We start from the raw sequence: 27,766 nt of genomic DNA on the forward strand, positions 1-27,766 counted from the left end.
ACGATCTTATTGAATGGCATAGCAGTCTCGAGGGGCCGAATGGCCTACTCCTGTTCCTATTTCTTATGTTCTTATTAGCTGGAATCCATTTGTTCATTTTTGGAGCTGAATATGGGGTGGCCTAGCCACGAAAAAATTTTGGCGCTAATGGCCACAAAAAGGTGGGGGCAAGCCAGCTTTCCAGCGGTACTGAATTTCGGGCCCACAGTGTCAAAAATACCAAACTGAATTTTAAATTGAGATACAATTACAAGAAATGCAGGTCCTGTTATATATTGCTAAACGTCTTGTGTAGTCTTTGGAATCATAAGCCTTAAATGCCAAGGCTGTTTTTATTGTACAATTACATATTAAAACAAATATCTATTTAGTTATACTTCATCGGGGGAGTTTCAACTCAGGTGGAACAACTAAAAGATTATTCAGGCAATACATATACATATTGTACAAACATGGCTGCCTTACTAAATAAGAAATGAAAGTTATCTGTGAGCTCAAACATAAATTCCTTCATTACTGACCTTATGCTAATACTAACTCTGAACCCTGCTACTCATATTACCAATGGTGAATGAAGACAGGCTTCAAATTAAGTTCTTCGCTAGTCCCAGCTGCATCAATTTAACATGCTGGAAGCGCATCAGTGTGGACAAAATGGAAGTGTACTTTCCAAGTTATGTAAACATGAAGCCAACATGCAGAGTTCACACAAAATCTTAAGTGTAAACAGTAATGGAGTTAGGGATACAGCATGGAGAAACAGAGGTGCTCGGCTCCCCGTTTTAATACAGGATGAATACGTATGTATCCATGATAGAGTTCTGATTAGAACCATTGAAGCAGGGCCCAGGAAATCTGAAATTACTAAGTTTGTTGGTACATTTATTCAATCAATATTTACATTTTCCTGGTTCAGACAAGTAGCTATAACTGATCTTTAGAAATGTAAACTGAAAAAACACTTTACACAGCAAATACCACTATTGGCAACTGTAAGAAAACTGGTTACAGAAATTTTATATCCTTCTGTTTCTGTCTAACTTTTTTTTCAAGAATTTAAAGAGTACGGTTGAGATTAAGAGAAGTGGCTTTAAAAAGATACAGATTCTAACTTTGTGACAAAAGCCAAGTTATCAGGAGATGCAATTGTTACTTCAGAGTGCTTCAGTAATCTTCTCACTTGGAATGTCAGATTCAGTAACTTCTCCTAGTCAGTTTTATATAGATGTAAGAAAAAATTGGTTTCCTAATTAGATATCAGCAGCACTCAAAATTTAATGCAAATATATATATACCAGTTAATCTCCTGCAGTGTTGATCACCAAAAAAAACGTTTCTTCCTACAAATATGTTGCTGCTTTTCCCTGCGATTTTCTGTCTTTTGTTTACCTTGCACTCCTTTCTCACTCATGTATGCCTCTCATTGGATCATAAAAATGTATTATATAGGATAAATGACACAGAAACAGGCCATTCGGCCCAACCAGTCCATACTGGCGTTTATGCTCCACTCGAGGCTCCTCCTGTCTTTCTTCATCTAAATCTATCAGCATAATTCCCTATTCCCATCTCCCTCATATGCTTGTCTAACCTCCCCCTAAATGCCACAGAAGGAGGCCATTTGGCCCACCGTGTCTGTGCCAGTCAACAAAGATCTATCCAGCCTAATCCCACCTTCCAGCTCTTGGTCCATAGCCTTGTAGGTTACGGCACTTCAAGTGCACATCCGAGTACTTTTTAAATGTGATTAGGGTTTTTGCCTCATCACCCTTTCAGGCAGTTCATTCCAGGTGAAAAGAATTGTCCTCAACTCCCGTCTAATCCTTCTACCAATTACTTTAAATCTATGCCCCCGGTTATTCACCTCTCTGCTAAGGGAAATAGGTGTTTCCGATCCACTCCATCTAGGCCCCTCATAATTTTATACAACTCAATTAAGTCTCCCCTCAGCCTCCTCCATGCCAAAGAAAACAACCTAAGCCTATTCAATCTTTCCTCATAGCTAAAATTCTCCAGTCCTGGCAACATCCTCATAAATCTACTCTGTACCCTCCCTAGTGCAATCACATTTTTCCTGTAATGTTGTGACCAGAACTGTACGCAGTACTCTAGCTGTGACAAGTGCTTTATAAGTTCTAGCATAACCGCTCTGCTCTTGTATTCTATGCCTTGACTAATAAAGACAAGTATCCCATGTGTTTTTGTATCACTAGTTCCAAGTCCCCTTTTTATCTGTATGCATCGCAGTCTTTTTGTATGTGTTCTGACATATGTTTCTATTGAGGTATTTTTGCTGTCAGCCCAGGATAAGCAGCAAGATGGCAAGCAGTATAAAGGGGAGCCTGACTTGAAGCTAGACACATGGATGACGGAGAAACTGACTTTTTCTGTCAGAGGAAAGTGGGAGAACTGGGGCCAGGAGGAAGCCAGACGTAGGGGTATTCATCATATAATTACAGTGTTTCTGCAAAGTACATAAAAAAACTGGATGCATTGCAGAAAAATCACTCTAATTTAACAAAATTGTTTACAGAATACTAAAATTGGACAGATCTAGCTATAACTGGTTAGTGCACAAGGAGCTGGTATCCAACCAAAGAAGTTAATTTCTTGATGTGATTTCAGTGGTCAGATTATTTTTTTTTAAATTCTTGGAATATGGGCGTCACTAATAAAGCCGGGATATATTGCCCATCCCTGCTTTCTTAAGCTGCTGCAGTCTGTGTGGTGAAGGTATTCCTCTTATTTTTTTTTTTGTGGAGGTTTGATAAAACTGAGTGGCTTGCCAGGCCATTTCAGAGGGCAGTTACGAGTCAACCTCATTGATGGAGGACTGGAATCACATATCGAACAGACCGGGTAAGGGCGACAAGTTTCCTTCCCTAAAGGGGAATCAAATGGATCTTTATGACTGGATCAGATGGGTTTTTGACAATCCAACAGTTTTATGGTCACTATTACTGATTCCAATTTTCCATTCCAGATTTATTTCATTTTTTTTATGGCAGTTCATTACATAGGGAAGCAGTTGGTGTTGACCAAACAAAAAAGGAAGTCTCTTCTTTGCGTCAAGTGGCCTTGAGTGTATCAATGCCTATAGCTAAGGGTATTGTGCACTGAACATTGTTTATTATAGCATGCTGAAGCTCTCACAGGCTGACGGTTATAACTTTCTAAGACATGTCTGTTTATTTGAGTCACATTTTAGAAAGACATCTATGTAACCAATTTGGCTTACAATTGGTAAGGGATACTGAAAAGGGACTGAAAAGTAGCATAAGATATTTAAGATCAGGCATCAATCAGAAAAATTGCAATGGTTCTGAAAGTTACGCAAGGGTTTTGGGAAGTTGTGGAGAAATTTCAAAGATTATAAGGGAAGTAGTAACAGGTTTGAGAGCGCATTGAAGAAGGTAAAATTGGAAGTTTTAAGAAAGGAAATTGTTTTAGTAATAAGTGTCTTCCAATGTTAATTTATTAGCATAAGTATGTAAGCACCAAGAGAAAATACAGTAGTCAGCAGAAACAGTCTATGCAAGGTTAGCTAAACTAGCAAGAAAGATGATCATGACAATGACATCCTGCACATGTCCCGTAGTGAGCTCAGAGCATCGCCGCGGAAAGAAGCACTGTCTAACTCACTACTTGAAAAGACTGGTCAATTTTATGCTCATGTCACCAAGGAACAGCCTTAATCCTGGAAGTTTACCAATGTAAGCACTGAATATAGACAGTGAACTTAAATTTCAGGCAGTGTGAAACTGGGGCAGATTGAGAGAGTCTTCACAATCACATGAGAGTGGTGACTAAGGGAGTTTGATTGGGCTGTTGGGGCCGGGTATTAAATTTAACTGCCAAGAGATTTATTTGTTTTTGTTTTTTTCCTTCTTGCTTCCAGATACAAGGTGACTCTGCAAACACAGGGAAGGAAGAAGTTCACTTATCACAAGTGAGAGAGGTTGGCTACACTGGAGGAGACAGTTGCAAGGTTAGTGAGGGCATTCACAGAATCATCAATGAAGGACCCAGTGCTATGCACACATACAGCAACTGGAAGAAACTGCACTGAGGGGGAGAGGACTATCACATGCACAAAAAGAGGAAGATGAAGAAGATCACTGAGCTTTGAAAGATAAGGACATTGTAAATATAACACCCCAGCTCTGAAAATAAAGGAAAAGTCAATGAAAATCCCAGAGAGTTAATATTTATGAGTATGTTTAGAGATTTCTTTTCAGAATTAATTTTGTGTGTTTTGTATTTTTATTTTATTTTTTACGGGTAAGTAGTGGGGTGAGCGGAGTGAGAATTTTGGGAAAAAAAATGGATTTTATTAATTGCTGTTGTGGTGGTTCCTTGGTTGATTTTTAGGTAATAGATTTTATAAAGTGATGAGTGATTTTTTTCTTCGTAAAACTGATAGTTTATCTTAAATGTCCCATTGACTAATACCAAAAACTAAATCTGCATACTTGCACTGTACTAATTGTTCTTGTATCCTATGTGTAGTAGGTTATCGACAGATTGTATGTAAAATATATGATAGGAAAATGAATCTTAGATTTTGAAGGAATACTTAGAACAGTTTATGTGTTTAACTCTTAAAAGAATGTGGAGCAGGCTTAGAAAGCCCATAAAGTCAAACCTGTAGAAACAAACACATTCCGAGAGGCAGAGATAACACATTAAAGAAGCCAAGAGGGGTGCCAAATGCTCGGGAAGATGAAGGGATCAGCTCACACTGCAGGCAGTCTGATAAGGGTTAAACCATTGTTTAACTAAACTAAATTCCCGTCTTTCATGTTAACAAATGTGTTAACAAATGATGCTGTGCTGAGATCAAACTAAAATTCGCGTCTTTCATGTTAACAAATGTTTCCGTGCTTTGTGAACTAAATATCTCCTAGGTTGTAACAAATTTGTCATTGCCTTACATCTGTGTTATTTGTGGCAGTTAAATCACTGTCACTTCAAAAGATCCGTTATAGACCGGTCCACTAGGAATTTGTATAAAGGCCAGTGAGACCATTGGATTTTTGAAGATTCTGTCTTGGGCAACTAAGAACAGAACTTCCCCTGCATGCTGGAATAAAATCATTTCGAACCTATCTCTTTGAATCTGTCATACATCGAGAGCGTCGATCCATTATTTCAGTGGATCCGCTAGGGAGAAAGGGAGAATTCTCATAGCTCAACACTATGGATACTTTTTGCTCTATAGACGTGGTGGCAGATACAAAACTTAATGAGACAGATTAATCACAGGGTGATATTGCTAACTCACCTTGGTGAAAAAATGCAACAAAACTGAAAGGGGACAAAACACAAATCACTACTAATGTGATGTGTGCTAGGCTATTATAATAGATTATTACTTCAAGGCTGCACTAGTATTTTTCTCCACATGAACCTCTTTGTCTAATCTCCTATTACCTCTGAAACTAATTAGCTTTTTGCAATTATGTGCGGTGCAGAAATGCTCAATCTGTTGAAGGAAGCCAGATTCAACAGGAGACAGAAAAAATAAAGTGCATGAAATCCATATTGTAATTTGAAGCTAGAACATTTTCATCAGCCTAATCCCAGATATACTGTAGTCTAGCTGTCAAAACAATTTAGTAATGCTATTTTAAACATTAATGTAATGGTAGAGTTCTCTTTTTTTCCACTGTAATACTTCTATAAAATATGATTGTTACATTTAATTTCATTTCTGGGCTCATATTCATCAAGGCTGAACATGCATTAAGATGTGTTGCTCTTTAAAGAAATGATTTACATTTCTCCAATAAATCTTAATTTACACACTGAAGGCACACATCACACTTGACATTAAAATAAAGTGTTCCCCTCCCAGATTGTTCCAAGAATCTAAAAATGTTATTTTTTTGGCAGTTTACCATGCCCTACACACATTGTTTTATGGACATATGCCAGATTAATTATATAGATTCATTTTAAAATTAGCAGAAATGGACAGAAAAGTATATGAAGAATTCATCCAAATTCATTACAATAGTTTGTAAACCACGCATTGATGGCAAAACACGCTAACTAAAATCTGCTCTTCAAACAAAAGGCAAGAAGCTGTAACCCATTAAATTCTATTGTATGCAACAAAACAATGCAACTGAAATATTAAAGTGGTATCCAGCCAATGAACCAAATACTAAAAACAATCCTATCCTTCTCACGGACAGTGAATGCTTTGTGAGATATATTCTTGCTCAAGGATGACATTAACCATAAACCAAACAGTGGGAGCTTATGCAAGTCTATGTACAACTGTGAATTATTCATAGAGCATAACTAATATGAGGGTGCAGTGAAGCTTCTTCACAGTAAAAGGGATGAATCATAATCTGGCGCTGATGAGAAGGGATGGATTGTACGAGCAATACAAAAATAGTTTCCACAACAATAACTCAAACAGAGGCACCCAGTCCTTTTAGTATCATGGAAAATGTACTCAGCTCTGCCTTACCATAACACTGAAACTCCAGAGATTCATATGTGAAGTCACATAGAATTCAAAAAGAGCAATGATGCTCTCAGCTCTCTAAAAGTGAATGCTTTTCTGGGTAGCAGTCCACAACACTAATATGTATGCTGAAGAGAACTTGTATGCAACTGTTATAAATAAAAATCCCTATTATGCCAAGTTTTCCAATGTTACAGTTTAACCTGTTAACCTGCCCCCACCCCTCCAATGTGATATGAAGCTTTGTTTGTCTGGTTTAATTTACTGCATATAATAGAACACTGTGAAAGTAGCCTGAATAAAACTACAGTACGTTTTAATCAAAGCACATCTAATACATATATTCTGTATGCTTTGATTTTCTGTATTGTTCACTGCTTTTAGTAAACAGGTGAAATCCATTAATATACATTACATAAAAAACACACACACACAGATTAAACATTGGCACTGAACTGAAATGCAGGTCAAAAACCACACGAGGAATGAGATTAATTCAGGTATGGACATTCTTTCGATAAGCATAACGATTAGTTTTGTGTAATGACTTGCTTCTGCTGGAAAGCATTATGTTTCCAAACAGCTGTAAAGTCACTGAAAAATATTCATTTATGCATAAAAATGAAGTCTGAAACCACACTTCAGGCATTCCAATTCCACTGTACACCTCGCTGGCAGAAACTGCCAGAACATCACAAATTCATTATACACAGCAATCGTTTTAAGACATTTCAATTTTGCAGAACCAAGTTCTTTCCTCTTAGCCTTCTATTATATAACTACAAATATGTTTCATAAAAATTCCTTTTCTGAACAATGAGGGAAGAAACAAAGTACTAGATTTGACAGGCCGAATGATTACCGTCAGAAGGCTAAAATATACCTGGCTCTAGAGTTGTAATGCTGCCAATTGGCCCATGTTAACCATGTGGTATATGGACCAATTAGATCCCAACCCTGGTCGATAGTAATGGAACATTCAGATCTCCACAAGAACAAGACAGGTTTATTATTTTCAACTTTATGTTTTGACCAATTTGTTCTCCTATGTAGCCATGGCCTGGCTGGCACATGTTTCACTGCTCTGCCCAATCTGAATTTGCTCCCTCGCAACTCCATGCCGCCCCCCCCACCCCCCCACCCCCCCGTCACCCAAGTGTGTTCTCAAATCAAGACCTCAGCCACTTAACCTTTATGTTTATCTAGGGCTTTCTGCTCTATGCAGCCTGACCGCAGTGTGGCCTTTCTACTCAAATGTAAGTCAGTCTCTGCTCCTGCCCCCTCACAGTGTCCACACTCACCCTCTATCCTGCTCAACCTGAAACTGACATGATGTGATGTCTTCCCATCCATCCAATCCCTAATTAATTCCTAGTCACCTGCTCCAAAATAGCATGTGTTATACTGCCAGCGTTTGTGTTATTCCTCTCCTTGTTGATAGCCAACAGTCCCACTTTTGTTTTTCTCAACATCTGGTCTCACTTGCCTCACTTGCTGCGCTGAGCGAGGCCTCGTTTTATCTAAGTTTCAGCTTGGAGAATAAACCACTTCGAAGCAACCAGTCTTTACACTGTCTATCCTCATCCATTTCCCAACTACTTTAATCCCTGGCCCACTCCTCTCTTCCCCACTCAGATACCCTGCCCACTTTTTTGTGCCCTGAACTACCCTTAAGCGATTCACTAAGGTATATATAAATGAAAAACACTAATATTGTTGGTTTTATCCTTATTCTGCGCATGTATATTGTAGATATTTATTACAATTCCCTATGTAGGATATGTTGAAACAATACATTACAATGAGCTGTATGGTACAGTGAGGAGCATCTTCACTACTGGAACCTACAGAAAATATCAGTAATAAGGCATTCAAATCAGACATTAATCTTATTAACTCGACTGCATTTTCAATTTTGGAAATAGTTGCATTCAACATCAGCCCAAATAGTATGCTGCATTATGACCTGGAAAAGCAGTTAAGACCAGTCAACCCTGTCTGCAGTATTTTCAGATATGTGCCACATGGAATCCAATTAGTCTTGCATTCTTTCCTGTTTATAGTTCCTGATGTTTGAAGTGGAAAAAAATCAGAAGCCATAAAAATAAGAGTACCACATCACAGGTGTGAACTGTTAATTTACATCTAAAATGGGAACTGTAAGCTTCCTTTGATGGTTCAGTGAGTTTAATCAGTGGCTGGCAGGACTAGATCAGGAATGCCTCGGGTTCAATCTCTGTTCAATGCTCAAGTCAGCTGATCTGCTAGTATAGGAACTACATTTAGCTTTAGGTTTGGAGGATCGGGGGAAATCATTGACCAGCATTCCAACTCATGATCACCATCCAGACCCCTGTTGGGAGTGCACAAATGGACATCAGATAAGTACATGTTTGAGCTCAGCTGCGATGTACCTCACGATACAATAGCTTGCCAACACTTTCGCCTAAGGTAAGGTGTCAAGAGGCTGCCCATAACCCATATACCACCAAAGTGTCAGCCTATATGAAAGGCAGTAGTGGGAAAACTAAAAGGACATCGAGGAATTGTAACTATTTTAATACATTTCATTATTCTTTTGATAACTTCTCTCCCTCAAAGGTGTGACAACATCCCTTGCTCTCTCTCATCCCTGCCCCAAGCCATTAATCCAGGTCTACCACTCGGCTCACCCCGGAATTCAGCTTTTGTCTCTCCCATCTCACTATTTTCCTAGTTAAAAGAGTAAACTTGCTAGTACCCATTGACAGCCGTGCTTTCAGCTGCCTAGTTCGTAAACTCTGGAATTCCCTCCCTAAACCTCTCCACCTCACTCCTTCTTTAAGACGCTCCTTAAAACCTACCTCTTTGACCAAGTTTTTGGATCACATGCCCCAAGATCTCCTTGCGTGGCTTGGTGTCAAATTTTATTGGGTAATGCTCCTGTGAAGCACCTTGGGATGTTTTGCTACGTTAAATGCGCTATATAAATGCAAGTTGTTGTTGTATAGCCACTGGATCATATTGCTACTTCCAAACATATTTTTGAATTGCAGCCATTGTAGTACCCAAAACATTTATAATGTGTGGACATTCGGCAGAGAAAAAATAAAATAGATTCAGAAAACGTAATACTTACTCTCAATCTGGGAGTGTAAGTCATTGACTATAACTTGCAGCTGGCCAATAGTCATGTCACGCAAATCTGTGGGTTTGAGGCTCCGCTTCATCAAACTTTCACTAATATGGGGCATGTGAGGCAACTGGAAAAGAACACAATTTATTAAGTAACAACAGCCTAATAAAAAGGGATTTCAATAAAGTAAGTGACATTTTTACTGAAAACATTTTTATGATATCAAACCAATGTTAGGCCATAGCCTCAACAGGATGATATAAATGTGCATAGATGCAGCTATACTGGAACAGCTCAGCTAGAGGTGTGGCTAGTTCTGGAACAGATGCTTCAGCATTGCAGCTGGAATGTTATCAGGGGGCCTTGGCCTTTGCTGTGTCCATTGCATGCAGCCATTTCTTGATGCCTGGGATGTGGGACAACTTTTCCAACTTTGGCACCTGTTCCCAGATGTTAGTGAAGAAGACTTTACAGGGTTGATTGGGCTGGGTGTGCTTTTGTCATGCACTGATTTGATGGCTAGGTTGCAGCGAATGATCCATCGGTTTTATTTTTGTTATTCTTTGTAGCTGTTTGATTCAACGAAATGCCTTCGGAGGGCAGTTAAGAGTCAACCAATTGGTGTGAGACTGGAGTCACACAAAGGTCATATGAGATAAGGACGTCATGTTTCTTTCTCTAAAGGACATTACTGAACCAGTTGGGTTTTTATGATGATGACCCAAACAAAAATAAAGAGGCTGCAATCAAAAATAATTGTTGAAATGACATATGATTGCTGGGTTACTGGGAAGATCCACCATCACTAGTTGGTCAGTTGACCTCCCCTGTTGCTTTGCTATAATCTCACAGGTGACATACTTGTATCATCATCTTCAAATGTGTAATTATTCAAACTGTCATGAGCACCTAACACACAATTTAAGTGGTTTTTCAGGGCCATAGGTTTGATTATTTTTCCAGAGTCCCATTTTACAAAATGCATGTGTGAAGTAGATTATTTCTGACGAGTGCATTTCTGGATATACAAGTAGTCTGTAGCAACATTCCAAAATATGAATTATAGATGCTGCTTTTTAAATAAATAAAGATTTACATCGATAAAAAGATTTTAAATGGAGTGAAGGAAAGTTATCATAATAGAACAAATTAAACTCAAATTTGACAGTTTGCAAGATACAGCAAACCTGCGCGTGAAGTCACAGATGAATTCTTCAAAGTTATCTAATTTGACTTTAACATAAGAGACCCAATTACTGTACAAATAGTGTAGGATGGGTAATATACTCAAGCTTTCTTGCACTGTATATATATATATTATAAACACATCCGAATTAAACCCAAACTGCTCTTGTTAGTGGAACTACTACAGCTGTACAATAAGGAAGGCATTAAAGGCTTCATAATGATTGAGGAATAGGTGGACAATCTGCTCTCCTCCATCCAACACTTCTGACTCAGGAGAAACAAGACAATTAAATGTAGGAGACAAAAGGGGGCATTTCAACTCTCCCTGATCCCTGGGAAAGGAGCGAGGGTGCAGATAAAATGAAGCGGTTGAATTTCCTGCTTTGTTCCCACGAAATCCCCATTTTAACAACCCTGGTTTTAGTGGAGGATGAGCCTCCCACAGCACTCCGGCAGAAGCCTCATCAATAAATGCAAATCAGGGTCTGAAGACGTAGATGGCAGCATTTTAACCCATCCTTGAGCGAGGTGTCCACCACGGTCACTCCAGCAAGCACTGATGTCAGGAAGCCAACTGGGCCCTCTCAGGCCAAGAGCCAACTGGATCCAATCCTCTCTGGCTACAGATGTGATGTCGGATGACTGGAGGATTGCTAATGTTGTACCTTTGTTTAGAAAGGGAGAAAGGGCTAGACCGAGTAATTACAGGCCAGTCAGCCTAACCTCGGTGGTGGGAAAGTTATTGGAAAAAATTCTGAGGGACAGGATAAATCTGCATTTAGAAAGACACGGATTAATTAAGGACAGTCAGCGTGGATTTGTTAAGGAAAGGTCGTGCCTGACTAATTTGATTGAATTTTTTGAGGAGGTAACAAAGAGGGTTGATGAGGGTAGTACATTGGATGGAGTGTATATGGATTTTAGAACGGCTTTTGTAAAGATCCCACATGGCAGACTGGTCACAAAAGTAAAAGCCCATGCAATCCAAGACAAAGTGGCAAGTTGGATCCAAAATTGGCTCGGAGGCAGGAAGCAAAGGGTAATGGTTGATGAGTGTTTTTGTGACTGGAAGGCTGTTTCGAATGGGGCGTTGCTGGGCTCAGTACTAGGTCCCTTACTTTTTGTGGTAAATATATCAATGATTTAGACTTGAATGTAGGGGGTATGATTAAGATGTTTGCAGATGATACGAAAATTGGCTGTGTGGTTGATAATGAAGAAGAAAGCTGTAGACTGCAGGAAGAAATCAATGAACTGGTCAGGTGGCCAGAACAGTGGCAAATGGAATTCAATCTGGAGAAATGTGAGGTAATGCATTTGGGGAGGGCTAACAAGGCAAGGGAATACACATTAAATGGTAGGACACATGCAGAGGAACAAAGGGACCTTGGAGTGCATGTCCACAGATTCCTGGAGGTAGCAGGCCAGGTAGATAAGGTGGTTAAGAAGGCATACGGAATACTTGCCTTTATTAGCCAAGGCATAGAATACAAGAGCAGGGAGGTTATGCTTGAACTGTATAAAACACTAATTAGGCTACAGGTAGAGTACTGCATGCAGTTCTGGTCACCACATTACAGGAAAGATGTGATTGCACGTGAGAGGGTACAGAGGAGATTTACAAGGAAGTTGCCTGGACTGGAGAATTTTAGCTATGAGGAAAGATTGGATAGGCTGGGCTTGTGTTCTTTGGAACAGAGGAGGCTTGGAGGAGACCGAATTGAGGTGTATAAAATTATGAGGGGCCTAGATAGAGTGGATAGGAAGGTCTTATTTCCCTTAGCAGAAGGGTCAACAACCAGGGGGCATAGATTTAAAGTAATTGGTAGGAGGCTTAGAGGGGATTTGAGGGGAGATATTTTCACCCACAGTGTGGTTTTGAGGAGATGTTTTCACTCAGAATGTGGTTGAGGTCTGGAATTCACTGTCTGAAAGGGTGGTAGAGGCAGATTTAAAAAGTACTTGGATGTGCACTTGAAGTGCCATAACCTACAAGGCTATGGACCAAGAGCTGGAAAGTAGGATTAGGCTGATTAGCTCTTTGTCGGCCGGCGCGAACATGGTGGGCCGAAATGGCCTCCTTCCGTGCTGTAAATTTCTATGATTCTAAGAAGAGGAGCAAGAATTCTGCCTCTGCTGCCCCAGATTGCCCCCCAGTCGTGAGACCCTCACAGCACCCCTCTCTCCTGGATTTACTGCTTTCCACCTGAAATGGGAGAGCAGCTGACCAGAAGCATTCAAATGAGGCACAGGTACTTAAAATAGGCTGGGCCTTCGACAAAGGCTCCCATGTGGGATTGTTTCCCATTCCCATTGGCTTCATGCCAAGTGTTAAAATCATTCCTAAAGAATAGCTCTCGCACAGATTTGTTTTTTTGTTTAAAAAAAGTTGAAGAAAGGAAAATCATAGCAATAGGAAGATGATAAATAAATCTGAAGTAAAGCTTCATCTACTCTGATCCAAAATGTGTTTCAACCCCAATATGAGACTCCTACATCACCAGTTTAGGGGCCATAAATATAAGATAGTCACTCATAAACCCAGTAAGGAATTCAGGAGAAACTTCTTTACCCAGCGTGGTTAGAATGTGCAATTCACTACCACAAGGAGTGGTTGAGGCGATTAAGATAGACACATTCATGGGGAAACCAGACAAGTCTGTGTGGTGGCTGGTGCACAAGGGCCACCCCACGTTAAAAGAGTTTACGCACAGACAGTTCATCAATCAGTACTCATTTTTAGTGTGGAAACAAATCATCCTCGACCCCGAGAGACTGCCTATGATGATGATGATGACATGAAGGAGAAAGGAATTGAAAGATATATTAATGGGCTTTGATGAAGAAGGGTGGAGAGGCTGATGTGGAGCATAGACCAGTTGGAGTGAATTGCCTGTTTGTGCGCTGTAAATACATTGGGCCAAAATTGTCCCCCCTGCAAGTGTTTATTTCTTTCCAACAGATGTGCATTCTTTATCTGGGTAGCTGTAATGCTACAGGATGTGCATCCTTTAACTTTGTCACACCCACTTATGATGTGATCAGGATTATTTGTTTTGCAACTAAATGAATCATTAGGAAAATACTGGTCAAATGCAATTATTTCTGTACTAGCAGAGACCCGCAAAACATTTGCGGTCAAATTAGTATCTTTATTGTAACAATACTTGTTTAGACCATCATCTTCTTCGTCTATAGAATCAATGCTGATGTCCTCTCTCTTTCTCCCTCCCACCCTCTGTCTCTCTCTCTCACGCTCCCTCCCCCTCCCTTCAACCCTCCCTCCCACCCCCTCTCAGCCCTCCCTCTCTCTCCTTGCCCCCTCTCCTTCCCTTTCTATCTCGCCCCCCCCACCCCCACCCTCATGCATGTGTCCATTGGCCCCGCCGCATCCACTGCCACCTCCATCGCTCCCCGCCCTGATTGGTTGCATGGCCGGGCGGGTCCTGATCACCCATTGGTCGGTGCAATTGTCACTCAGTCCAGACCACGTGCTCCCAGCCTCCGGCCCCACCCCTGCCCCAGGACAGACGAAACTGACTATTATTATTATAGATAATAATGAATAAAAGACTTGAATTTAAGTAGCGCCTTATGTTGAAACAGCTCAGAATGTGCTTCACATAATTAATTACACAAGTAGAAAAGAAAAATACTGCGGATACGGCGGATGAAAGGTCATCAACTGGAAACGGTAACACTGTATCTCTCTCTCCACAGATGCTGCTTGATCTGCTGAGTATTTCCAGCATTTTCTGTAATTCCCTAACTGCATTGACTGTTAAGTCGGCAAACATGAGAGATCTTGCGCCATCAACATGCCGCAAAAATGAATAACTAATTCGATATTATGTGGTGGTGTTGGTTCAGGGAAGAATCTCGGCCAAGACCCAGGAGAACTCACTTTTCTTCTTTGAATTTAAACATCCACCTGAACCACAGGACCTCAGTTTAACATCTCATCCGAAGGATTGTACTTCCGACAATACCGCGTACTCAGTGTGTCACCCTCGATTACGAACACCATCTTGATACAGGACTCCAACCCACCACCTTCTCACTAAGACGAGAGTGTTATATAATCTGAGAATGGTTATAGCACAGAAGGAGGCCATTCGGCCCGTTGAGTCCGTGCCGGCTCTCTGCGAGAGCACGTCAGTTAGGCCCACTCCCCCGCCCTTTCCCTGTAGGCCTGTATTTTTTTTTCCTTCAGGTATTTATCCAATTCCCTTTTGAAAGCCACCATTGAATCTGCCTCCAGCACCCTTTCAGGCAGTGCATTCCAGATCCTAATCACTCGCTGCATAAAAAAGATTTACCTCATGTCGCTTTTGGTTCTTCTGCCAATCACCTTAAATATGTGTCCTCTGGTTCTCGACCCTTCCGCCAATGGGAACAGTTTCTCTCTGTCTACTCTGTCTCAACCCCTCACAATTTTGTTACCAACAGAGCCAAACCAATCTGCTTGTGTAAGAACTCTTGCTGAAACCTTCACCATTTTTTCATACTATCCACCACTCTCTTTGATGCCTTCACTGGATTCTCTGTGCATAACTTCTGCCAGTCTTTCTCATCTGCCTTCGATTAGGCCTATGTTTATGAGAATTAAATGGTTCTTTTGCAGCTGGTCATCTAAAATTCCAACATCACATATGTTGAATGTAAACAATTTCTGATACATTACTCAGGATATCAGCAAATCAGTTTGAATTCACAACAAACATTTGATAGCTTATATGACGTTTTACAATTTAAAAAAATTGAGCAAATATGAAATTCTTTCCCTGAACCTCTCTGGCAATCCAATTCTCTTCCCTCGTTATAATCTTCAAAACAATTTAACTGAGGCAATCATCTTAAAGCAGTGACCTTGATTATAGGCCTTTATTTGGGGCATTTTGGTTTGAGTCATTCGGATGTTTTTCAGTTGTCACCATTTCTGGGTCAGTTTTTGTTTTAAAGCTGTTGGCTTTTACAAGTTTTCTAGGTTGGCATGTATAAAGAAAAATATCTGTAATTAGTATACAGTGAATGGAACCAAGTTACACAGGAAACTTGTAACTCTTTTGTCTTAAAAACAGAAAATGCTGGAAATCTCAGCAGGTCAGGCAGCATCTGTGGAAGGAGAGACAGTTAACGTTTCAGGTCGATTACCCTTCATCAGAACTCCTTTGTCTTATTGGGTCTAGGAAAACAATTCAAAAATGCCCTCTGTAGGTTGCTCTCCTATATTTATATGTTATTTAGCTTCACTCTTTTGTAGGCATGAATCAATCTCAAATACCTGAATAACATCAAATCACAACACAAACAATATAAATCAATGTTCTCTGAACTGCTCCAGTGAATTAAAACTGATTGCAGCAGACCTGTAAATTAATGCTGCGCTGATTCAGTGCATCAGTCAGTTTGCGTCATTATGATAGTTTGCATTTTAATGCAAGCACAATGATGTATTGAAGAGGCCCGGTATGTTTAGTGGGCCAGAAGGGGAGGCAATTCACCTGATGGCAGATTGCAAAGACCCACAGAATCTGGGTCTGTATTGCCATCTGTTCTACGAAGATTGGCAGTGGTGTTGATGGCAGGAGAATTGTTTTATTTCCCTGAAGGTAAAATGGCTATTAGAATGGGCCTATGAGTAATAGATGCAAATCTTAACCCTGCAGTATAATAGGCCAAAAGCTTATTCAGTTCTTGCCCATAATAATACAAACATGCCACAAGTTAACAAATGTACAGTCCAACTCACTCATATGTATGTATATGCCAATTTTCCACATCTTTGGTGTGTTGCAACTTCTGCCTGCTACAAAAATGTACACCTAGCCAATGCCAATGTCACTTACATACTGTAGGTGGGCTCTCCGGTTTCCGCCAAGCAATAAACCTGGATTAGCCGTGGTAGGCCTTGGAGACCTGTTACAGTATAGCATTGCTGATCTCCTCAGTGCTGCAGTACAGCATTGCTGATGGACTCAGTGCTGCAGTCATCATCATTGGCAGTCCCTCGGAATCGAGGAAGACTTGCTTCCACTCCTGAAGTGAGTTCTTTGGTTGCTGAACAGTCCAATACGAGAGCCACAGACTCTGTCACAGGTGGGACAGATAGTCGTTGAGGGAAGGGGTGGGTGGGACTGGTTTGCCGCTCGCTCTTTCCGCTGCCTGCGCTTGATTTCTGCATGTTCTCAGCGTTGAGACGCGAGGTGCTCAGAGCCCGCGCAGATGCACTTCCTCCACTTAGGGCGGTCTTGGGCCAGGGACTTCCAGGTGTCAGTGGGGATGTTGCACTTTATCAGGGAGGCTTTGAGGGTGTCCCTGTGGCATTTCCGCTGCCCACCTTTGACTCGTGTGCTATGAAGGAGCTCTGAGTAGAGCACTTGCTTTGGGAGTCTCGTGTCTGGCATGCAGACTAGTGGCCTGCCCAGCGGAGCTGATCGAGTGTGGTCAGTGCTTCAATGCTGGGGATGTTAGCCTGAATGAGGCCACTGATGTTGGTGCACCTGTCCTCCCAGGGGATTTGTAGAATCTTGCGGAGACATCGTTGGTGATATTTCTCCAGCAACTTGAGGTGTCTACTGTACATGGTCCATGTCTCTGAGCCATACAGGGGGGCAGGTTTTACTACAGCCATGTAGACCATGAGCTTGGTGACAGTTTAGAGGGCCTGGTCTTCAAACACTCTTTTCCTCAGGCGACCGAAGGCTGCAGTGGCGCACTGGAAGCGGTGTTGGATCTCGTCGTCGATGCCTGCTCTTGTTGATAGGAGGCTCCAGAGATATGGGAAGTGGTCCACGGTGTCCAGGGCCACGCTGTGGATCTTGATGACTGGGGGGCAGTGCTGTGCGCTGAGGACAGGCTGGTGGAGGACCTTTGTCTTATGGATGTTTAGCGTAAGGCCCATGCTTTTGTACGCCTCAGTAAATACATTGACTATGTCCTGGAGTGCAGCCTCTGTATGTGCGCAGACGCAGGGGTTGTCCGCGTCCTGTAGCTCGACGACAGAGGTTGGAGTTGTCTTGGATCGGGCCTGAAGACGGCGCAGGTTGAACAGGTTCCCACTGGTTCTGTAGTTTAGTTCCACTCCAGCGGGGAGCTTGTTGTCTGTGAGGTGGAGCATGGCGGCGAGAAAGATTGAGAAGAGGGTTGGGGCGATGACGCAGCCCTGTTTGACCATGGTCCGGACGTGGATTGGGTCTGTGATGAATCCGTTGGTAAGGATCATGGCCTGCATGTCGCTGTGGAGCAGGCGGAGGATGGTGACGAACTTTTAGGGGCATCCGAAACGGGGGAGGACACTCCATAGACCTTCGCGGTTGACAGTGTCAAAGGCCTTTGTAAGGTCGAAGAAGGCCATGTATAAGGGCTGGCGCTGTTCCCTGCATTTTTCTTGCAGCTGTTTCGCTGCAAAAATCATGTCTGTTGTGCCCCAACTAAATCTGCACTGTGACTCCGGGAGGAGCTCCTCGGCCACGGGAAGAAGACGGTTGACGACTTTCCCAGTGGCTGATAGCAGGGAGATTTCTCTGTAGTTGCCGCAGTCAGACTTGTCCCCTTTTTTAAAGATGGTCATGATTACTGCATCTCTGAGATCCCCCGGCATGCTCTCTTCCCTCCAGATGAGAGATGAGGTCATATATTTGCGCCAGCAGTGCCTCTCCGCCATACTTCAATGCCTCAGCAGGGATTCCGTCTGCACCCGTAGCCTTGTTGTTTTTAAGTTCTCTTATGGATTTTTCTGCCTCATGCAGTGTTGGGGTCTCACTGAGGTGATGGCGGAAAGCATGCTGCGGGATGGAGTCGAGAACACTCGAGTCAAAGGCAAAGTCTCGACTGAGGAGATCTTTGAAGTGCTCCTTCCAGCGGGCCCTGACTGCCTCGGTGTCCTTGATGAGTGTTTACCCGTTCTTGGCCAGCAGTGGGGTGGGGCCTTGGGTGTTTGGCCCGTAAGCGGCCTTGACTGCGATGAAGAATCCTTGCACATCATGGTTGTTGGCCAGCTGCTGTATCTCCTGTGCTTTCTTCATCCACTAACTGTTCTTTAGGTCCTGGGTTTTTTGTTGGACCTCAGCCTTGAGCCATCTGTAATGCTGTTTTGCTGCTCCTGCAGTTGGTTGTTGTTTAAGGCTCAGAAATGCCCTGCGCTTGCGATCTATTAGCTTTTGGATCTACTGATCATCCTCATCAAACCAGTCCTGGTGTTTCCTGGTTGAGTAACCGAGTGTCTCTTTGCAGGCACTGGTTATGCAGGTCTGGAGGGCAGACCAAGCACTGTGGGCATTCTGTGTCTTGGGATTGTCAAGGCACGCCAGGTTAGCTGTGAGGCACTGGCTGAATAGGGCTCTCTTAGCTGGGTCCTTAAGTGCTCCGGCATTGACTTTATTGCGGCACTGCTTCAGCTGCCCCTCCGCTTTGGGGCTATGTTGATGTCGATGATGGATCAGATTAGGCGGTGGTCCGTCCAGCAGTCGTCGGCTCCTGTCATGGCGCACATCTTTGCGATCCCTGGCTCGGACAATGAAATAATTGAGCAGGTGCCAGTGCTTGGAGCGAGGGTGTTGCCACGATGCCTTGTATTTGTCCCTCTGGCAGAACAAGGTGTTGGTGATGGCAAGTTCATGCTCTAGACATTTTGTCAGGAATAGGGTACCACTGGAGTTGGCTTTCACTACCCCCTCTCTGCCAATCACGCCCCCCCAGAGATCTGTGTCCCTGCCAACCCTGGCGTTGAAGTTACCGAGCAGGATCAGTTTGTTGCCCGCGGGGACTCAGGACAGGGATTTTGAGGTTGGGGTAAAAACCCTCTTTGGCCTCATCAGTTGCATCGAGTGTCGAGGCGTACGCACTGATGACTGTGGCGCACTGGTTCCGGGACAGGGTGATTCGAAGAGTCATGAGGCGTTCATTAGTGTTGCAGTACAGCATGGCTGATGGACTCAGTGCAGCATTTCTGATAGACTCACTATTGCAGGTGTAATATTTTTCCCTATATTTGGCACCTGCGCCAAAATCCTAATTGATGCCAAAGGCTTTCGAGGCGTTTAATTTTAATCCAGAGCAATGCTGGGCATCAGGGACAAACAGTCATCCCTTGTGCTCCACACAACTCTTGAACAAATGACGGAAAATATATTGATGTATTTCTATTATTTGCATATTATTACTATACACCTGCCCATATTTGGGCAAACATATTATACTCCTCCCATCACTGCAAGAGGATTGGCTCCCATTGCATTTCCTTCCCCTGCCTACCTAGGTTACACCAGGAACTGGCACATATCTAGTGGAAAATCCAGGACACCATCTCGAAAAGCTGAATGTTTCTTACATGCCATCCTGTTGTATTGTGCTGCCTCAGCTAAACCAATTCGGAATCCGATCTGCACAAAACATTATCATTGAGCACTATTTGGCTATTGCAACTAGATTGCAAGCCTCCCAAATTATCAGGTTTGTGTCTCATAAAAAATAAATATTAATGGACATTTGTACCCATACAGTGAGGTATAAAGTAGTCAGACTGCTGATTGATGTATTGAATACTTGAAGCAGGATCTTTTTTTTTGGAAGTCATAGAAACATAGAAAATAGGTGCAGGAGTAGGCCATTCGGCCCTTCGAGCCTGCACCACCATTCAATATGATCATGCCTGATCATTCACCTCGTAACTCTTTCCTGCTTTCTCTCCATACCCCTTGATCCCTTTAGTTGTAAGGGCCATATCTAACTCCTTCTTGAATATATCCAATGAACTGGCATCAACAACTCTCTGCGGCAGGGAATTCCACAGGTTAACAACGCTCTGAGTGAAGAAGTTTCTCCTCATCTCAGTCCTAAATGGCTTACCCCTTATCCTTAGACTGTGTCCCCTGGTTCTGGACTTCACCAACATCGGAAACATTCTTCCTGCATCTAACCTGTCCAGTCCCGTCAGAATTTTATATGTTTCTATGAGATCCCCTCTCATCCTTCTAAACTCCAGTGAATAAAGACTCAGTCGATCCAGTCTCTCCTCATATGTCAGTCCAGCCATCTCGGGAATCAGTCTGGTGAACCTTCACTGCATTCCCTCAACAGCAAGAATGTCCTTCCTCAGATTAGGAGACCAAAACTGAACACAATATTCCAGGTGAGGCCTCACCAAGGCCCTGTACAACTGCAGTAAGACCTCCCTGCTCCTATACTCAAAACCCCTAGCTATGAAAGCCAACATACCATTTGCCTTCTTCACCGCCTGCTGTACCTGCATGCCAACTTTCAATGACTGATGTACCATGACACCCAGGTCTTGTTGCACTTCCCCTTTTCTTAATCTGCAGCCTTTCAGTTAATATTCTGCCTTCGTGTTTTTGACCCTAAAGTGGATAACCTCACATTTATCCACATTATACTGCATCTGCCATGCACTTGCCCACTCACCTAACCTGTCCAAGTCACTCTGCAGCCTCTTAGCGTCCTCACAGCTCACACCGCCAACCAGTTTAATGTCATCTGCAAACTTGGAGATATTACTCACTTCCTTCATCCAAATTATTAATGTATATTGTAAATAGCTGGGGTCCCAGCACTGAGCTCTGCGGCACCCCATTAGTCACTGCCTGCCATTCTGAAAAGGACCCATTAATCCTGACTCTCTGCTTCTTATCTGTAACCAGTTCTCTATCAACGTCAGTACATTACCCCCAATATCACGTGCTTTAATTTTGCACACCAATCTCTTGTGTGGGACCTTGTCAAAAGCCTTTTGAAAGTCCAAATACACCACATCCACTGGTTCTCCCTTGTCCACTCTACTAGTTACATCCTCAAAAAATTACAGAAGATTTGTCAAGGATGATTTCCCATTCATAAATCCAAGTTGACTTGGACCGATCCTGTCATTGCTTTCCAAATGCGCTGTTATTTCATCTTCAATAATTGATTCCAACATTTTTCCCACTACTGATGTCAGGCTAACCGGTCTGTAATTCCCCGTTTTCTCTCTCTCCCTCCTTTTTCAAAAAGTGGTGTTACATTAGCTAACCTCCAGACCATAGGAGCTGATCCAGAGTCGATAAAATGTTGGAAAATGACCAATGCATCCACTATTTCTGGGGCCACTTCCTTAAGTATTCTGGGATGCAGACTATCAGGCCCCGGGGATTTATCGGCCTTCAAGCCCATCAATTTCCCTGACACAATTTCCCGCCTAAGAATATCCTTCAGTTCCTCCTTCTCACGATACTCTCGGTCCCCTCGTACTTCCGGAAGGTTATTTGAGTCTTCCTTCGTGGAGACAGAACAACCGGTCTGCTATTTCTTTGTTCCCCATTATAAATTCACCTGAATCTGACTGCAAGGAACCTATGTTTGTCTTCACTAATCTTTTTCTCTTCACATATCTATAGAAGCTTTTGCAGTCAGTTTTTATGTTCCGGCAAACTTCCTCTCATACTCTATTGTCTCCCTCCTAATTAAACCCTTTGTCCTCCTCTGTTGAATTCTAAATTTCTCCCAGTCCTCAGGTTTGCTGCTTTTTTTGGCTAATTTATATGCCTCTTCCTTGGATTTAGCACTATCCTTAATTTCCCTTGTTAGCCACGGTTGAGCAACCTTCCCCGTTTTATTTTTGCTCCAGACCGGGATGTACAATTGTTGAAGTTCATCCATGTGATCTTTAAATGTTTGCCATTGCCTGTCCACCGCCCAACCTTTAAGTATCATTTGCCAGTCTATTGTAGCTAATTCACGTCTCATACCATCGAAGTTACCTTTCCTTAAGTTCAGGACCCTAGTCTCTGAATTAGCTGTGTCACTCTCCATCTTAATAAAGAATTCTACCATATTATGGTCACTCTTCCCCAAATGGGCCTTGCAGAACAAGATTGTTAATTAGTCCTTTCTCATTACACATCACCCAGTCTAGGATGGACAGCCCTCGAGTTGGTTCCTCGACATATTGGTGCAGAAAACCATCCCTAATACACTCCAGGAAATCCTCCTCCACTGTATTGCTACCAGTTTGGTTAGCCCAATCTATATGTAGATTAAAGTCACCCATGCTGACTGCTGTACCTTTATTGCATGTATCCCTAATTTGTTTGATGCTGTCCCCAACCTCTCTACTACTGTTTGGTGGTCTGTACACAACTCCCACTAGCGATTTCTGCACTTTGGTATTCCGCAGCTCCACCCATACAGATTCCACATCATCCAAGCTAATGTCCTTCCTTACTATTGCATTAATTTCCTCTTTAACCAGCCACGCTACCCCACCTCCTTTTCCTTTCTGTCTATCCTTCCTGAATGTTGAATATCCCTGGATGTTGAGTTCCCAGATTTGGTCACTCTGGAGCCATGTCTCCGTGATGCCAATTATATCATATTCATTAATTGCTGCCTGTGCAGTAAATTCGTCCGCCTTATTACGAATACTCCTCGCATTGAGGCACAGAGCCTTCAGGCTTGGCTTTTTAAACACACTTTACCCTTTTAGAATTTTGCTGCAATGTGGTCCTTTTTGATTTTTGCCTTGGGTTTCTCTGCCGTCCACTTTTACTTTTCTTCTTTCTATCTTTTGCTTCTGCCCCCATTCTACTTCCCTCTGTCTCCCTGCATAGGTTCCCATCCCCCTGCCATATTAGTTTAACCCCTCCCCAACAGCACTAGCAAACACTCCCCCTAGGACATTGGTTCCGGTCCTGCCCAGGTGCAGACTGTCCGGTTTGTACTGGTCCCACCTCCCCCAGAACCGGTTCCAATGTCCCAGGAATTTGAATCCCTCCCTTCTGCACCACTCAAGCCACGCATTTATCTGAGCTACCCTGCGATTCCTACTCTGACTAGCACGTGGCACTGGTAGCAATCCTGAGATTACTACCTTTGAGGTCTTACTTTTTAATTTAACTCCTATTTCCCTAAATTCAGCTTGTAGGACCTCATCCCTTTTTTACCTATATCTTTGGTACCTAAATGCACCACGACAACTGGCTGTTCACCCTCCCCCTTCAAAATATCCTGCAACCGTTCCAAGACATCCTTGACCCTTGCACCAGGGAGGCAACATACCATCTTGGAGTCTCGATTGCGGCCGCAGAAACGTCTATCTATTCCCCTTACAATAGAATCCTCTACCACTATAGCTCTCCCACTCTTTTTCCTGCCCTCCTGTGCAGCAGAGCCACCCACAGTGCCATGGACTTGGCTGCTGCTGCCCTCCCCTGATCAGCAATCCCCCCCAACAATACCCAAAGTGGTGTATCTGTTTTGGAGGGGAATGACCGCCTGGGATCTCTGCACTACCTTCATGCCAAATTTTTCAGGCTTTACAAGTTTCTCTGAGGTTCAACAATCTGAATAAGCCGATTTAATAAAGTATCATGTCTGTCTGCTCCAGTGACACCGTAGCTGAAAGGTCAGCATGAGCATTTTGCCATCATCGTTAATTTAGCAAAAATATATTCAGTTTCCTATAGCAGCAGCTTAGTTCACTTCTAGAAAAACGGAAAAACGCTCCTGTAATTTTAAATGGCCATTCAGCTCATCCACTGGTATGACATGGGAATTGCTGGCCTTGTGACAGTCCCATATAATAATATACAGTTAGATTGTTGTTTAAACAGCATCTTGTATTCTGTGAGGCTGAATATATATATCTAATACTGAAGTGCCTAGTATGCAACCATTGAAAACATGAAAACATTCTGTAACTCATCCTTTAAAAAATATCAGTTAGGCATAATCGCCAAAGCTTCAGTAATAGTCACAAAAATGATCCCTTGAAAAGTGTTGATTGATAAGATCATTCTGCAGTCAGTTGAATGGTATAAGAAACTGTGCACACAACTGCAGAGGTCATTGTAAACATACTTTTCAAATTTTAGCTTTGTGCAAATTGCTGTGTGTTTTGAGTGCAACTTTTCACAGAATTAAGATATTACTCACTCATGCATACATTTCAAGTTTTAATTTTCCCTTGTGCAAATTGTTTGAACAAATCCAGTACCCGATGAGAAAAAGTGACTTATGATTTTGACTAAAATTAAATTTAAGATTCACTTATCAAGTTAAGTAAATATAAATGGGAACTCATGAAGCAGTTTTCAAGTTTACCTAGTATCAAGAATTTGATGAAAGAGCCCTCTTTATAAGTTTTGGAGACAATAAGCTGTTGTTCAATATAAATGATAGATTTTAACTTTCACTGCGGGCGGTAGGGGATCCGCTACCCATTATAGACATTGCGCAAATTTCCTTTCCATTGAAGTCAATTGGGGTTCATGGTCCTAAAGGGAAATAGTGCTACTTTACCTACAAAATACTGCACTAGGTGCTCTGACAAAAAGCCTTGCTTTAGCATTGTAGAGATTTATTTGTTTCAGTCGCAACTCAAAATAATGTAAAAAAACTAGCTACTGCCAGAATTTCCCCTGAACTTGATTAATTTGCTTATTCATTTTTTGTTATATAAATCAAGGTTTGTTGCATGTCCGTAATGCTTGAAGAAGGAGTCAAGCTAATTTCAAACAAACATAATCCATCAGAATTGTTCAATTCATTCTTCAATGTCTAGTTATTATTTATTGTGATGAAGTATTATTCAAATCCAAGTCCTAGTAACTATTTTGGGGAATATTTAAGGAGCTGTAGCTGCTTGAATTAAAGTCAGTTTGGAACTCCAAAGGTATATAGTTCAGACTAACACAGCTCTGTCAGTTGTAAGAAATACATGGAAAGTAATACTGCATGTAGAAGGCAATACACAAAAGAAAAGCATACTATTTAGATTGTGGCATTTTATTGTTTTCCTTTCAATTCATACCATTTGCTTACTAGTTTACATGTAAAATGGAGTTCAAATATTGTGAAGCTTTAAAAAAGAAAGACTTGGATTTATATAGCACCTTTCACAACCACCGGACGTCTCAAAATACTTTACAGCCAATTAAGTACTTTTGGAGTATAGTCACTGTTGTAATGTGGGAAACGCGGCAGCCAATTTGCACACAGCAACTCCCACTAACAGCAGTGTGATAATGACCAGATAATCTGTTATTGCTATATTGATAGAGGGATAAATATTGGCCAGGACAACTGTTTATTAAAGTGGGGCGGGGGGGGGGAGGGCAAAGAATAATTATTAGAAACCTTTTCTGTAAGTCGTCCTAGGCATGTTACTGAAAGCTTACCTAAATGAAACGCTTGAAGTTAGGGAGCTGAGGCTCAACTACGAGAATGATCTAAGATCTAGGAGCCATAAAATATAGAGCAAGAATCAAATAACCAAACACTTGGTATAACACTCCTGTCCTCATAAAGCAGTGTTTCATCTGAGTTATCAAGCGCAACACCAGGGAAGATTCTCTGGCAAATAAAAAAAACAAAAGCCGATTAGATCCCCACACATATCAGTATCAAATTCAGTTTGTCTTCTCCCTTTGACTTTGAATATATACATTTGAGGACAATCTTAGAAACAACTGAAAGAAATTTTAATACAAATGAAAATCTCTAAAATATGCAAATTAAAAACATTGTTCACAATACCAGACGTGATCTAATTTCTACAACTTTCCTGCATCATTGTGCACCTGATTTATGTCAAAATATATTACTGTGATTAACAGGAGGTGCACTGCTAGCAAACTTGTATATTACACAAATACATTGAGATAGCAGAGAGAAAACAACAATTCAGTTATTTATTTCAAACACATAAGCAACATAACTGTATTTAAAACTGGTTGATAGAGACATAACAGCTTTAAACTAGTCATAAAGTTAGACTAATTGATAATGCTGCAGTAAGATACTGGAGTGGAAAATGTTCTCTGTATTGCAGATAACTTTCATCTGTACATAAAATCAAGGTCAGTTACTGTTAAAATAAAAAAGTTTTCTAGATTTTCGCATTTTATTGTACATAGAAGATTACATACCAGATCAGCCACTGGAGATTTCTTTCTGTTCTGTTTTTCTACTTCAACTTGCATTTTAGCCATTGGCTTTGCCATAGCAAGAGCCATCTTAGCTTCAGCTTGCAATTTCTTCTGCCTTGTAAGGAAATCCATATCATCCAGTGACTCGGATTCTTCCTCGGTTGTGTCTCTGTCAGAGTATGACGAGCTCTGCTTGCTCTGGGGAAAAGAGATCACCTATTGTAATGCATTTCTAAAATGGAGAGCAGCTGCAGCAATCAAAGGTATCGCATTGAACATAAGAACACAAGAAATAGGAGCAGGAGTAGGCCATTTGGCCCCTTGAGCCTGCTCCGCTATTCAATAAGATCACGGCTGATCTGATCCTGGCCTCAACTCCACTTCCCCGCCTACTCACCATAATGCTTGACTCTCTTATCATTCAAAAATCTGTCTGTCTCCACCTTAAATATATTCAAAGACCCAGCCTCCAGAGCTCTCTTGGGTAGAGAATTCCTAAGATTCACGACCCTCAGAGAAGAAATTCCTCCTCATTTCTGTTTTAAATGGGCGACCCCTTATTCTGAAACTATGCCCCCTAGTTCTACACTCCCCCATGAGAGGAACCATCCTCTCTGCATTTACCCTGTCAAGCCCCCTCAGAATCTTACATGTTTCAATACAATCACCTCTCAATCTTCTAAACTCCAATGAGTATAGGCCCAACCTGCTCAACCTTTCTTCATATGACAACCCCTCCATCTCAGGAATCAACCTCGTGAACCTTCTCTGAACTGCCTCCAATGCAAGAATATCCTTCCTTAAATAAGACTCCAGGTGTGGTCCTAATGCCCTGTACAGTTGGAGCAGGACCTTCCTACTTTTATACTCCAGCCCCCTTGCAAGAAAGGCCAACATTCCATTTGCCTTCCTGATTACTTGTTGTACCTACGTTAACTTTTTGCGTTTCATGTACAAGAATTCCCAGACCCCTTTGTGCTACAGCATTTTGTAACTGCTCCCCATTTAAATAATAATTTGCTTTTTTATTTTTCCTATCAAAGTGGATAACCTCACATTTTC

General features: G+C 41.9%; 1 protein-coding gene across 2 annotated transcripts in view; it reads right to left on the reverse strand.

The window, feature by feature from the left end:
- The window catches only part of schip1 (schwannomin interacting protein 1), a 240,629-nt gene that overhangs the window by 35,977 nt on the left and 176,886 nt on the right, over nucleotides 1–27,766 (reverse strand). For both annotated transcript variants that reach the window (XM_070883578.1, XM_070883579.1), the window contains exons 5-6: nucleotides 26,705–26,902; nucleotides 9,600–9,723 (exon numbers count right to left, since the gene is read on the reverse strand). In XM_070883578.1, coding sequence (XP_070739679.1) covers nucleotides 9,600–9,723; nucleotides 26,705–26,902 — 322 coding nt within the window. The remainder of the gene's footprint in view (nucleotides 1–9,599; nucleotides 9,724–26,704; nucleotides 26,903–27,766) is intronic.

Source organism: Pristiophorus japonicus, chromosome 6 (genome assembly GCF_044704955.1).
Source record: "Pristiophorus japonicus isolate sPriJap1 chromosome 6, sPriJap1.hap1, whole genome shotgun sequence".
Lineage (NCBI taxonomy): Eukaryota > Metazoa > Chordata > Chondrichthyes > Pristiophoridae > Pristiophorus > Pristiophorus japonicus.